The sequence below is a fragment of the Haemaphysalis longicornis genome, unplaced genomic scaffold, assembly GCF_048455015.1.
Source record: "Haemaphysalis longicornis isolate Haplotype H1 unplaced genomic scaffold, Haemaphysalis longicornis Haplotype H1 scaffold_10, whole genome shotgun sequence".
Taxonomy (NCBI): Eukaryota; Metazoa; Arthropoda; class Arachnida; order Ixodida; family Ixodidae; genus Haemaphysalis; species Haemaphysalis longicornis.
The window spans coordinates 34,154,216-34,169,266 of record NW_027526204.1 but is presented as its reverse complement, the minus strand read 5'-3'; the positions used below and the strand labels follow the sequence as shown (position 1 = coordinate 34,169,266).

Here is a 15,051-nt window from a genome sequence, read left to right as displayed (position 1 = left end):
AGGGATTAGATGACGAGTTAATATAGTTTCTTATAGCAATCAATAAACGCAATAGAGTGCACCTTACAAGGGAAGGAAAGAAATGCGCCCAGCAGGTGAACATCCATCGGGGACTGAAACAGGGATGCCCTTTCAGCCCAATACTGTTCATGCTTTACATGACAGGATTAGAAAAGAAACTGGAAGAAAGTCAAGTGTTTAGCCAAACCCATATGCTGCAAGGCGTAGTGGTACAACGGCGTATTTCGGGAATGTTATACGGAGACGACATTGTTCTTTTAGCTGATAACGAGACCGATACGCAATGGCAAATAAATATTATTGGCCAGGAAGCCACCGAACTCGGGTTAAATTTTAGGGCAGAAAAAACAGGAAGAATGGTTTTCAATGACGCTACCACTGACGCAGTGTCTATCCAGCAAGGCGAATTACCTAGAGTGAAGGAATATATATATTTGGAAGTGTGGATAAACGAAGTGGATAACTACGTAAGAACTCACGAGGAGCAACTTGGGGTTAAGGGAAAGCGAAACGCAGCTATACTGAAGCATAGAGCTCTTTGGGGGTATAGCAAATATGAAGTAGTAGGAGGAATGTGGAAAGGAGTAATGGTTCCGGGTCTCACATTTGCGAATGCTGTAATCTTCTTAAAATCAGACGTTCTATAAGGCCTTGAAATCAACCAGAGAACGGAAGGACGTTTCACCTTAGGTTCGCATGAGAAAACAACCAACGAAGGAGTGCAGGGAGACATGGGCTGGGCGTCGGTTGAAGTTAGAGGAGCACAGAGTAAAATATGTTTTGAGATAAGGTTGAGAGCAATAGATCAACGAAGGTGGGCTTCTAAGGTTTTTAGGTACCTATACTTGAAAAGCGTGCACACGCAGTGGTTAAGGAAGACTAGAAGTCTAACGATGAAATACGGAAGGAACAGTGGAGAATCCAAAACAGCCAAGGTAATGAAAAAAGAGGCAAGGCAAATTGAAACGAATAAATGGAGAGAAAAAATAGAAGCTAAAACGTCATGAGAGATGTAAAGGCCTGAGAAATTGAGCATCCCTAAAAGAAAATTTCTACGATAATTCCCAGGGTAGTGCTTTGCTTTTTCAGGCTAGAGCATGTTGCTTGCCAACTAAGAGCTTTGTGGGGAAGTATTCAAAAAAATGAAGGGGTATGCGTGGTCTGCGGAAAAGAAATAGAAACTACGCGGCACATTGTGTTAGAATGTGAGGGTATTCATTCAAATCTACACGCGGGAAATATTCTGCCTCCAGAAGCCCTAGCATTTAGGCTAGCACAGAGGAAGGTAATTTCAAGGCTGTCGAGGGGACGCAAAGAAGATTAGAATGCTGGCGGACAAAAAGCAGACAGAGGAATGTTGCCAACACAGTTACCACCTGTAACAGAAAAAAAACTATTTTGTACCTAATAAGCTTTTTGTGCTTGCCCTAAGCAGCGCTAGTATTAAACCTAGAGTATATAACGTTGGTATATTAGTCCTTCTTGGTAAGATAACATGTCATCACCCCGCTACAAAGGGGAAACAAATAGGGATCATCATCATGATTTTCCAAAACGATGATGATGACAAATGAAGGAACATGAAGCGCCGCAAAAGCAAAAAAAATTGACCGCGTATGTGCTCCTTTCTTCGCACATGTCTACAAAAGACGATAGTCTCTGTCGAAATTTGCTAAGTAAATGCCTCCCTTCGCTTTCCTGTTCACATCTCATGTTGCCCCGCTTGCGTCGCGCTTCCCCTAGGTAAACAGGCTAAATGTTTGCTTAAGTCAGTTTAAATTTACGGCGTTACACTACTCTAGGCTGCCTCGATGCCAGCACTGCCATACGGCGGAGACGCGCGTGAATCAAGTCACCCTACTTCAACATTTATGAAACACGTTGCCCTAGCCCATGTACGTTCCAACCAGAACATGTAACATATCTACTGGAACCTTTCGTAACTGTTTGCCACTTGCATTCTTGAATTTCCGCTGCGCGGGTGACCGCAGGTGGCCATGTGATTTTTTTTTCAGCAGATGCATATTTCTTTTCGTAAAAATCAAGTGTCTAGGAGGAGGAACAACTTTATTTAGTCAATCATCATTGACTTTGATTAATGACGGGCTTCTTCTTGATACCGTGAAGTGGCCAGAAGACCTTGCTTCGTGGCGACTTCTAAAGCCCAGTCCACGGCCTGAATTTGGGTCTCAGGCTTGGAGCTGGTCACCGCAGTCTCCCACTCTATTTGGTTAGAGAGATGCCATTCGGCTTTAGGTTGGAGCCCAGGGCATTCATATAAGATGTGGGCTAGGTCGGCTTTTTCGGCCTCACATATTCTGCACTTTGGGGTGTACAGACCTGGGTACATTAGGGCCAATTTATAAGGGTTTAGAAAGGTATGAGATTGGAGTTGCCTCCATGTCGTTTGCTGGATTTTCGTTAGGGAATAATGAGGCGCAGGGTAAACCAGTCTTTCATTTTTGAAGTGAGATGTAATTTCTTGAAAAGTAACCATACGCTCCTTAGACCCTCGCAGGCACGATTGGTCCACCGCCTGGTTGACGAGTTCGCAGGCAAAACTGTGGGCCGCTTCGTTCCCTGGACGGGATGTCTATAAATTTTTTTATAAAGGAACACTGCAAATATCATTCATGCATTGATTTTCTGCCTTATATTTGCGTACTATCTTGTTCTTGTTAAACAATGTTGAGAAGAATGAACATATAAACCGGACTTCGACATCTAGATTCCGCTGTGAGTATATAAGACTATTGCACATAATTTATTTCACTTTTGTCGGGTGGCTGAACCGAGTCACAGACAGACATACAGACAAAAATATCTGGGTTTAGGTAGCCCAAGATAGACTATCGTCTGTATAAACGCTTCCCGTGGTGGGAATCGAGGCTGGGTTCCTCGCGTCATGAATCCGACATCTATTATATTCGGTCAGGGATGTAGGTGCTTGGATTTTGGACTTTGCCTTTGCCTCAGGTAGTACCGGTGCAAATGTTGCGTTTTAACCGCATTTCTCTTAAGAAAAAGGGTTTCATTTTTAAGGCACAGATGACGGAGGAAGCATTTACGCGAGAACGCTCAACTGAGCACAGCATCACCAAAAATTCCTGCCGTTGCCAGTCCAATTGCTTGCCTAGGAACACACTGCACATGACACGTGTCCATACGATGTTTTGGCGAAGGATGTACTTGTGCCTCAAACCCTGCCATCTGGCGGGTGGTCGACCTGAGACGCGTACCGCGATATTCCTTAGATGGCGTGTCATGGATTGTTCTGAAGCGGTGACATTACAGGCAAGCTTAAACAAATACTGTCCTTCGACGATCCTTGCGATGGCTTCGCCGGTCGTAAACAACTGTCACTGTAGATCACATTTGACTCTGGTTAATTTTTTATTCGCTCGTTCAAGATTTCAAGAATACCTACAAACGCCCATTCATCGGCGAAAGCATATTCCATATGCCAACTCTGGCACAAGTGACACAATTTTTTTCTCATTCTTTGCCCCTGCTCCTCGTGCCGGGCTCTCTACTTTCTGTAGTATCACCGGATATAAATAACGGTATGCCTACTCAGCCCCTCAAGGCCATCTCAATGCCCATTGAGGCTTCCTGGAAAGACTGAAAAAGTCCCAAAAAACGTCGCTGCCATGAAAACCTGAACGTTATCTGTCTCCGCATAAGGACGAATTTGCTACGAAATCCTGAATGTACTTCAACTTCAACCTGACAGTGATATTAGGAGCCGTCGATGTCAAGTTGCCATTTTTTGAATGTCACATCTGTAAACGCACACAGCCAGCCACTGGATCTTTTATCTTTTATAACTCGCGTTAAACTTTTTAGCCAACCCACAGCTGTAGTTCCTATGCATTTTTGATTTGGCGTTAGCGTTTTATTTCGGTCTCAGCGCGCACAGGGAGACGCGTACCCCCTTTATCCGTGCCAGGATTTCAATATGCGCTGTGACAGCGAAATCCACAGCCCACGGAAGGGGCATGCGCTTCCGTACGTCGCCGTTTCCCTTCCCCCCCCCCTTCTCTCTTCCTCTTGAAGCAGGAAAAAAGGACGAGAGAAATGGACTCGTCACCGCGGGGGGCTTTTCCTCCGTGCGGCGCAGTGAGTGCGTTAATGAGTGTACGTTGTGCGTGACAAAATCGTTTTTGTGCGTTTTTGGACTTAATCCGCTTGTAAATTATAGCAGCGACGACATACAAATTGCGAACGATAAGCAGACGATGTCACGCCTTAATCGCAACCTTTCAAAACGCGCGTGCACGCTGAGGTCACGAGTACGTCGCCTCGGTGGTTCGATACACTGCACGAGCTATTGCCGTTCTTAACGTCTACCCGAGTATAGATGCGCCATGGGGGGAAGTGCTGCTCGGTCTGTGTTGGCTCCTCATCAAGAGAATGCTGAGCTAGCAACAAAGAGGTAGCCGCGTCTTTGTCGCAGTTAGACAGGTGACGGTTCAGCACTAGCAAGTCTGCTGGCTTCATGCTTTTTAACCACGGATGGATGCGTTGATTCGTAATGTCGCTCCCGTAGCCATTGCTATTCATCTTGCAACGAACCGAACCGATGGTCCCGCTTTTTCCATGCATTGACCAATCCTTCACACGTGCGCTACACCAGCCAGCAGAGGCGGCCGAACGATTGACAAATCATCACCGAAAGCACTGGGGTATCGCGCAGATGTCGAATTCGCAGCAGGAAACAACACAAACTTTTTTGTTTTTTTCGGCTAAATGGCGAAAGCACGAATTTCGTTCCTTAGATAACAGACAAAAGCGCAGGCACACATCGTTCACCAACAGTGGGTTGTGAACCCACAATGCCCACCATGCTTCGCCAGCAACACTAAGAGCGGAGCTGACCTCTTCCGTTCACTCGTTGATTTATGCTTCTCGAAATGTATATAACGCGCCAAACATTTAACTAGTTCTGCTCCATAAACACGCCCAATCGGGCCTTCTTTTTAACAAACGGTCCTGAATGAACATTTACGTTACGTCGAGCTGTGTACGCACGGGATGTGTTGGTTCTATCGCGCCGTCTGCTTGATTTGTCACTGATGATTACATATCGGAGACACCTCAAAGTTAGCGGAGACATGCTGACGTCCCGTAGAGAAACGTTTGCAAGGTTCTCGCTGCAAAGTTAAGAACAATTTAAAAGATCTTCTGCCTCTTCAGGTGAGTGGCACCCTGCAGTAATCACACTACACTTTCTTTCTTAGATCATAAGCCGTAATTTATATACTCAGCGAACGACGAAGCAATCTGCTCTGTCGTCAGAAAAACAGTTTAGAGGCCTTTAATGCTAAAAAGTGAAAAAATTACTTCCCCTGTTCACGTAAGGTGTGTCGATAAAAAGCCAGATGCGATTAAAAACACCATTTCTATTTCTCAGTGGTTTCTTGTCGTCTTTAACTCATCCAACATTTCGTTGTGTTTCAGTGCCTGAACCAGACGCTTCTCCTCTGCCAAAACGGGCAGCCTGCCACGGTATGTGAAACAACTGTGCTTATATGTACCGATACCAGTTAGACAAATAATATGAACTGGGTAATGGGGTATCATGAAACTATGTCCCACTTTCCGATCAAGAATATGCTTTCTGTTTGACAGGTCCTACAAAAATCTCTAAGAATGCCTCTAAGGGACAGCAAATCAATACTTCCTCACAGGGACAGCAGTTCAATACCGAACAAGCAATACCTGTTCGTGGTCAGGCAATGGATTTTAAACTTTTCCTCGCAGTGTTTACAAGATATACACATGCGGCGTTTCCGCTTTGGCATAATATGGCTTTGGGGCGATGCATAAACAGGGTGTATGGTGTGAGGAAGTAACTGCAATTACTTACGTCGGATTCCTGCGGACGACGAGTCGCTATGCAACCTTCGCCAAAAATTTTGCAGTCACCGGGAAGGACACGCAGGAAAGAAACGTAAATTTTATACTTTAACCCAAGATCACCCCAGCAAGTGTGCGCCCTTGCGTCTGGCGTGTACTGACGTTTTCGAGGCGTTTTGCCTTCGTTTAATATCATCGTGGCCATAAATCCAGGACGGTTAGTATTCCTGTAGGCAAAATTTACACTTCAGAATCTTTTTTTTTTTCAGAATCTTTTCGTGCCAAACGGTACAGGTTTGGCACGAATGAAACTGTAGCGTGAACCAGTTTGGCGCGCATAAAATTGTAGTATGAACGAGTTTGGCACGCATAAAATTGCAGCATGAAAGAGGTTTCAAACTACGCTTACCTCAGGCGTTCATTGATTACGTCTAGATGAGCCTATGTTTCTTCCGTAGACAACGAATTGTAAAGGTTTTACAACTGTGCAAAAGCAATATCTATTTTTCAGCACTGTGCAAGAGTCCCTTGCACAGCGCTTTTTGCACAGAATTGCGGAACTATCAAACGGCTATCACTACCATTAAATAAAGCGTCCGTGAGTGCTTAAACTCAATGAGCTTCGGGTGCAAGGACTCGTGTCATACAAAAATACGCATAGAGAAATCAAGTAAATGGCATGCAAAGAACTCACATCACTCCAAGCCTAGCACAATAATGCGATAGACTGCGCCTATCATGGCGACATTTAGATTGTTCATTGGCTGAGTGATTTAGAGGTTTAACTCGCCGACGTTTCACAGGTCATGAGGCATGCCGTAGTGGAGAGCTCAGGATTAATTTTGACCACCTGGGATCTTTACGTGCACCGAAGTGTCGAACAGACTGGCGTTTTATCTTTTCAAACATTTATATTGTGTACATACACCAACAAACAAGTAGGGTATTTTAAATAATACAACTTCTATGCTTAAATTGTGTAGTTATGAGTAATGGTACGGGGAAGCGTTCGTAGTGAACTTGAACGTTGGTATCAAATAAAAACCTTCTAAGATTTATATGCAACAGAACTCCAAGAGAATACGAACCTAATGTATAACGTATAACGATTATCGAATTAAAATCAAGAAACCAAACCTGTAATTCAATGTTACTTTTTCACGCAATCACTCGGACTCTTGCGTCGTCACTGTACCAACTGGTTCTAATATTGCGTTTTCTCTGAAGGCACCTGGCAAGTTGGAGTACGGCTTTATCCAAAAGTGTCAAAGCGCTCCTCTCGTGTCATTGTCTTTTCTTGTGTCCCCGTCTAGTGCGCTTTTTACCATGTCGATGTCAAAGTAAAGCGTACCTCTGAGGCTGAGTCAGCGACTGAAAGCTCTTGAAGGAAGTCTCGGGTACGAGCCAGGGGTTTTAAGTAATAGGGACATGAGTAAATGGAGCTTTCAATAGCTCCCCGGCACCACACGAAGTATAACCGGTTATACCCAATTGCAACAGTACAAAAATAGGGCCAACCGGCAAAGAGAATTTTGTCCACACGAAGGTGGAGAGAAATTAACGGGAAAGACTTTCTTGCGACCCACCGCCAGGGGGACGAGCCCGGGGGGACCCCTCCTGTCCCCCCTAGGAAAAGGCCGGATAGGGTGGGTTGCTGGGAACGGGAACTTGGACATCGGGATGGGTTATGGGAAAAAGGGTGGGAATGAGGGAAACAATTTTGCTTCAATCCTTTTGTCTGACTCTCTTCCAAGACTGATTGCTCAGCGAGGGCATCAGACAGTGCCAATTGCCAAATGTGCGGTCCCTGACAAGGGTTACCGCTCACCCATAGGGTCCGATAACTGGACCCCAACTCTCGGAGACAAGAAGTACAGTTGGAAGGGGTGGTCCAGATTATTAGGCTTCGTCCCATGTAACTTGAGAGAGTCGGGTGACCATAAGTGGTCAGGCCCGCGGGGCCTAAATTTACAAACAGCGATTTTTATACTCCACTTCGTAGAAAAACCGAGCATCCTGAAGCGCGGCTCGTCTAGTTAAGGCAGGGTGAAAAATTTGTGGAGCAGTTCTTGACGACCCTGAGGGTTGTCGTACAGTGTCGCACTGTTACAGAAAGGGTTGATTTGTTTAACAGCAAGATGGTCTATTACACATTTTTGTGGTTTTTGCGGGAGAGTTAACGATAGTTCTACCTATAAGAATTTTAGCCGAGCATAGTGGAAGGAACACTGAAATTAAGACGGCAAGTTAGTGGACTTACGACCGATAACCGGCACATTCTCGGGTGTTTATTGTGGTTTAATTAGAGATATGAAAGCCACGTAGCGATGGTGTTCGAAGGATGGAAAACAACGCAAGTAAGAAACTTTGAACACTCCGCACCGCTACCCCCCTCTTGCATCGTTAACATACTGGCTGCCATCTATCACGGTGGCTCCGCCCACTCTCTGCGCGATACGTGAGAGATGTCGTTAGTTGACAGAATGCGAGGGGTGCCTTGCACTGTGCGAGCGATAGTCGAATAAAGTTATGGTATAGTCCAGAGAGAGAGCGGAGCGGAGTGGGTCAGGGAAGAAGAGCGCGGAGTGGGCCAGGGAACAGACACGTGTTAAGGACATATTAGTAGAGATTAAGAAGAAGAAATGGACGTGCGCAGGGCATGTAATCCGAAGGCAAGATAACCGCTGGTCATTAACGGTAACAGAGGAGATCTCTAGAGAAGGGAAGCGTTGCAGGGGGCGGCAGAAAGTGAGATGGGCAGGTGAGATTAAGTTTGCGTGGATAAATTGGTCACAGTTGGCACAGGACCGAGGTAATTGGAGAATAATGGGAGAGGTCTTTGCACTGCAGTGGGCGTAAATAAGCTGCTGCTGCTGATGATGATGATGATGATAGTCCGTTCGTACTGGTGCTACCCCACAATGTTAGACCTGTGGCTGGTGGCGGGGGCTAGGTGTTTAGGCGAGGTACGCCTAGAAACCAAGGAGTCTTGCGCCGTGGACAGAAGGAAACATTGCGGAGCGCGTTAAGCTGCCCCCGCGCAAGCGAGGGCCCCGCTCGTGGCAACGACACCACATCATCGTTATGTTTTGCTGCACCGTTGCATCTGCGGATATGGCGTCAGTGCTGCGAAGTTTGTCAATTGCTGCCTGCTTGCCGGCATTTACGCGCGGTTACCTTGCGCTGATAGAACGTAAGGGACACGCGCAACAAAACGGGCGATGCAGGGCAGGTTTGCGTGAGAACAGCCCAAGCCTGCATGGCTTTGCTTTGGGTTGGAAAGTTGCGCCTGAGGCGGTGTCACGTGTATTCTTACGAGGTAGAGTTATTTTAAGGGCTAGCGTTACTGTGGTATCGCTTGTCGAGATCTTCTGTGGTGTGGCAGGCTCAAAACTGTACGTGAGCTACTCCATATAAGCGCACGTGCTGTGGGTGTTGATACCGCTGGTGCCTGAAGTTCTTTTCGGAGGCCAGGATTTGGGTATGCTTCTGGCCGCTTCTTGCAATCCTGTGATCATGTTGTCGAAGCTGCATGTCAGAAACCTTCTTCAATGTAGTGATGCCATCCTCGTGTGCAGCGATACGTGTGGAAAAGGCCTATTCGGGTCGGGGCGTGCTTTTCGAGCGCAAAGCTCAAAAGGGCTGGTGTCACGACACAGTCCTTAAAGGGGCTCTCCTGTAAAACCAGGGGGCCGACTTGGTCAGTTTCTGAGAAATCGCTCATCGACTACGCTGGCTGACAAGTTCTCCTGTCGTAATGCTCTGGCTGACCCTGTCGAAACCTGAGCGCATTTATGCTGCAGCAACAAAGGGTTCGGTGCGAGATGGGCTACTCTGTGCAGCAGCCACGAGCACCGTTGATCGGTAAAAGAGGAGCAAGGGCTGTTCCCAGCCGTGGGGAGCCCGTGCCGGTCAGACCCAATATGATACTAAACTGCATTATTATACTAGTTATTGTATTTACTTAAGCACCCTGAAAGCCCGCAGGAGTTACAGAGAGTATTAGGTGGCGATTTATACAAAAGAAGTAACAGCCATTTTGAGCGATGTTTCAGTAGAGGTTTCATAATGAAGTCATACTTCCAGTGATCTTTAACACAGGACGAAGCAGGAAAGCAGAAACATACGCGTGGTCTGCAAAAGTATGAGCTTACATTGTATTGGTGTACAAGAAATCAGCCGAACATTTTACAGTGAAGTAGCGTAGTTCGATAATGTGGGTCGGGTACACTTCCAAAAGCTTAGCGCTGTTTATTTACGTTTGCGTTATAATGCTGCTCGGCAGTACCGGGCTATCAATAAGGTTCCTGATATGCGCATTTGGTATGCTCGGCAGCACGGCTTGTAGCTTTGTGCGCTGTCGTGTGACCATGTGGCACCCGATAATTAAGGCACGCGTCATAACCTAAATACTTAACATCAAGATAATCCAGTAGCCAGTAAGGTAAAAAAATGTTCACAACCACCGCACTTATTGTCGATATGCCTGCGATAGAACCAGTAGAGCTTGCTATTGTCCTCTCCTTGGTTCCCCGCTGTTCCCTTCTGTTAACAAGTGTAGCCTGGGTGCCCTTGAGTCGCGATGCTAAGATTGTTCTTTTTTTTCACTTTCCAGGATAGGCTTCTCTTGAATCTCTTCAATACGCTGACGGTAAGTACTCTTCAATGACTCTTGAAAACATTTTTGTAAAAAATAGTCGATGCATTCACTCAATTTTGGCGATTTTAGAAGCTCCATTAGCGCATAGGCATGGCAAAAAACAGCGCAAAGAAGCTTAACGGAAGACTAGAAAGAGAAAAACACGAAATCATCTTGCGTTGATTTTCTTCGCACTCTTTTTTGCCGTGAGTACGAACCAACTAGCCCGTGTTAACACTCCAGAGCATAGTATTTAAAACTGTTCGTCTTCGCAGCACGTCACAAGTTTTAGTCAGTGTACACTGCCCCTTTTGTCAGCGCATGTGTTTGTGCTTCTTTTTGTAAGGGATAAGTCACATGAAGCACAATGAGTTTAGCAGTTTTTTGCAAGGCCAGAAGCAAAGAATAAGACGTGAGAAAATTGCATGTGGGGACTAGGGACAGACAATTCACCCAAAAAGGACGTTCATAAAGAGCCGTCCTGCCCTTTTCTCAGTGCCTGCTGCAATCCCTGCTGGCCAACAATCCGGGCTCCATGATCAACAGCTCCATCTGCCTCATTCTCGGAGTGCTGCGTACCCTGTTCGGAACGGTCCCGATCATTGGACCGATCCTCAGTATTTTCCTGACCATCCCAGCGCAAACCTTCGGATGTGAGTTGGTGATTAATGTTGTTTGATCGCAGAGTTTGACACAATGCCTCGCTCCAGTTAAGCCTTTTGATGACGGCGAAAGCTGCAATGTGCAGATTTTACATATTCCCGAATCAATGAAGTTTCGGCCTCTGCCGCTAGTGTCGCTATAGTAAAGCGACAAATAAAAATGTTGGAAACACTATTTTTGGAACAATTCAAAGAAGAAAACAAATTTGATTACTTAAACTGAGCGAAAGATCAGAGAGCTTGCAAAAAGAATCATAAGGTGCCCTAGTGCGCTTTCTTGTGACTAGGCTGGTGTATACATTTTCTGTCAAATCACTGCTCCTGCTTTGCCAAAAATATTCAGTTCCTTTGTCACTATAGTTGCACGCAATCGATACAGATTGTCCTAACGCGCGATTCTTGCTTTTTTAGGTGGATCAATCGGTTAAGCACGCACACTTTGGGCCAAACGTATCTCGGTTGATCTCCTTGTAAGCTGTGTGCTGGACGTTGCCTGCTGCCGAATATCCTGCTTCTGTATATGCTGTTGCTGAAGTTCACGGTCACGCCGGGAGATCAAAAGGCCCACCTTGTCATTTGCTAATACACATTTTCAAAGCATGCGTTTGAGTGTCCCCTTTTCTGCACGGTGGTTTTGATTTTCCTCAATGTGTTGTCCAATAACGCTATTGTGGCGATACTTTAGAAAGTTCGGCTATAGCGGGTTAAGCAGCTTCTGGGTTCCACTTCGATAAGCAAATGCTGGATAAGCATTCTATACAAGATGCATCGGCACAGGAAGCCAGCGACAGCCTTACACGCATTATCACGGAGTGCGCAGTAGAAGTCGGGGGCACTATAGCTAGACAGGATAATGGTAAACTTTCACAGGAGACGAAAGTGTTAATCAGGAAATGGCAAACCACAAGAATCTCCACCGCAGCTGAATGAATAGAACTAACCGAGCTCTCGAAGTTATTCAATAGGCGTAAGACAGCTGACATACGGAAGTATAATATGGAGAGGATCGAATACGCTGTAAAGAACGGAGGTAGCCTGAAAGCAGTAAAGAGACGGCTTGGCATGGGGAAAAATCAGATGAATGCACTTAAGGATAAGCAAGGCAATGGCATCACAAATAGGGATAAAATAGTCACAGTGGCCGAGGAGTTCTATAGGGATCTGTACAGTAGCCGGGACATACAGGATAATGCCGAACGAGACAGTAGCTCAGAGGAGATAGACATCCCACCAGTAACGACCGAAGAAGTAAGGAAGGCTTTGAAAGAAATGAAAGGGGGCAAAGCACCTGGTGAGGATCAGATAACAGCAGACCTCTTGAAGGATGGCGGAGAAATTGTATGTGAAAAACTGGCAAACCTGTACACGCAATGCCTAATGACCGCAATGGTACCGGAATCTTGGAAGAACGCGAACATCATCCTAATCCATAAGGAGGGCGACATGAAGGACTTGAAAAATTACAGGCCGATCAGCTTACTGTCAGTCGTCTACAAGGTATTTACCAAGGTAATCGCTAAGCGAATCTCTGCAACCTTAGATTTCAGTCAACCTAAAGAACAAGCAGGGTTCCCTAAAGGTTATTCAACAATGGACTATATTCACACGATCAATCAGGTGATAGAGAAGTGCGCTGAGTTTACTGAACCCCTATATTTAGCCTTCATAGATTATGAGAAAGCATTTGACTCGGTCGAAACCCTAGCAGTCATTCAGGCATTACGGAACCAGGGGGTAGATGAGCATTATGTAAGAATACTAGAGTATACCTACAATGGGCCTACAGCTACCATCATCCTCCATAGGGAGAGCAAAAAAATACCTATAAGGAACGGTGTCAGACAAGGAGACACAATCTCTCCAATGTCATTCACAGCATGCTTACAAGAAATATTTAGAACGTTGGATTGGGAACAGGTGGGAGTAAGGGTTTATTGAGAATACCTCAGTAACCTCAGATTTGCTGGTGACGTTGCCTTGCTAATCAACTCGGGGGACGAATTGAGAAGCATGCTTTCCGCACTGGGCGAACAGATTAGAACCGTGGGCCTCAAAATTAATATGCAGAAAACTAAAGTAATGATCAATAACCTCGGCACAGATAGGTGGCGAGGCAGTGAAAGTGGTAAGCGAATACATCTACTTAGGCCAAGTTGTGACCCCAGATCCCAACCATGAGGCAGAGATAATTAGAAGGATCAGAAGGGGGTGGGGTACATATGGCAGACATTCTCAGATAATGAATAGCAGCCTACCATTGTCGCTGAAGAAGAAAGTGTATGAGAGCTGCATCTTACCGGTACTATCCTACGGGGCAGAAACTTGGAGCCTCACTAAGAAGGTTTAACTTATATTGAGAACGATTCAGCGGGCAATGGAGCGGAAAATGATAGGTGTAACATTAAAGAACAAGAAGAGGGCGGAGTGGGTCAGGGAGCAAACTGGTGTTAAAGACATATTAGTAGAAATTAGGAAGAAGAAATGGACGTGGGCAGGGCATGTAATGCGAAGGCAAGACAAGGGTAACAGAGGGTAACAGAGTGGATCCCTAGAGAAGGCAAGCTTTGCATGGGGCCGCACAAAGATAGATCGGCAAATTAGATCAAGAAATTTTCCCAGGATAAATTGGTCACAGTTGGCACAGGATCGAGGCAATTGGAGAATAATGGGAGAGGCCTTTGCCCTGCAGTGGGCGTAGATAGGCTGATGATGATGATGATGATGCTGATGATGATGATGACAAGATGCATCCAGAACATGATGCGCAGAAAAAAAACTAACGCAGTTCTACTCAACTCGGAAGGTGTCATGTGGAACAGTCATTCGCCAGAGGGGCTGTGGTTCTTGCCTTACCTAGCTTCGGTTCCAGTCCGGCGTACATACCGAAAGCGGCAGGCACCGAAGTGCTTATTGACTTTTCGATTAAACACTATTTTAATTCAGAATTTTTTTCTTTATTTCATAAAATCGTGTACTTTTCGCTGCACGTCGCAGCGCAAATATCATCCCAGCACTTTGCATATGATAAACGCGGGCCTGTGTGGCGCAAGGGGATTGACGTCGGCTTCTTAACGCGAGCGACCCAGTTTCTATTCCAACAAGGGGAAGCGTTGATGAATTAATGCATGAATGAGTTTATCGTTGTTATGGAAAGGAGAGACCACGACCAGGCGTTGTTTGTCTCACCTAAGTGTTTATTCCGGAATGCCTGCTGGTGTGGGTGAATGGCGGAGGGGGAAAACGGGAAAACAAAAAGGGAGATGATACATGTACATATCTCCAGAACTAAACACAAAGAATAAACAAAAGCAATATGCCCAAAGTACATTTTGCTATCCGGTAAGCTAGCGGAGCGCCAGGAGGAGTTACGGCTACTTGGGGCCCTGGGTGATCTTTTCGAAGCCTCTGCTTGGGTGCGTGACTCCGTGTTACCGACACCGCGGTACTATGAGAGCTAGATACCAGGACACCTGACCAGCTACGACTACGAGTGGGAACCATAAACTGTGAGCTTCACAGCGCAAAAACAGACCATGGACAACAAGAGGCACTAAAAACAAGCGCTGTTACAAAACTTTTAGGGACCACGAAACTTAAAATTGCTCTATATCCTCTCACAAACACCTTTTTTCTGCAAAACGGGCGAGCCGGAGGTGGAAATTGAGGCGCCCGAATGGGGAACATAAAAATGAAATACACTTTATATTCTTCGATTTCCCTGGCGTCGTGCATGATGTGGAAGTGCTCGGAATGGTAATTTGTAGTGACCACCGTATGGCAAGATCTCGGATTATGCTAGATTTGAGGAGAGACCGTAAGAAGCTAGTACGCAAGAAGCCGAATAATGAGCTAACAGTAAGACGTATAGTG

General features: G+C 45.8%; 1 protein-coding gene across 1 annotated transcript in view; it reads left to right on the top strand.

Moving 5' to 3' along the window:
- The window catches only part of LOC144158368 (uncharacterized), a 30,180-nt gene extending 18,397 nt beyond the window's left edge, over positions 1–11,783 (top strand). Inside the window, exons 7-10 of the mRNA XM_077689217.1 lie at positions 5,482–5,529; positions 10,496–10,531; positions 11,016–11,172; positions 11,593–11,783. Of these exons, the coding sequence (XP_077545343.1) occupies positions 5,482–5,529; positions 10,496–10,531; positions 11,016–11,172; positions 11,593–11,609 (258 nt within the window). The 3' untranslated portion in view covers positions 11,610–11,783. The remainder of the gene's footprint in view (positions 1–5,481; positions 5,530–10,495; positions 10,532–11,015; positions 11,173–11,592) is intronic.
- The last annotated feature ends 3,268 nt before the right edge of the window (positions 11,784–15,051 follow it).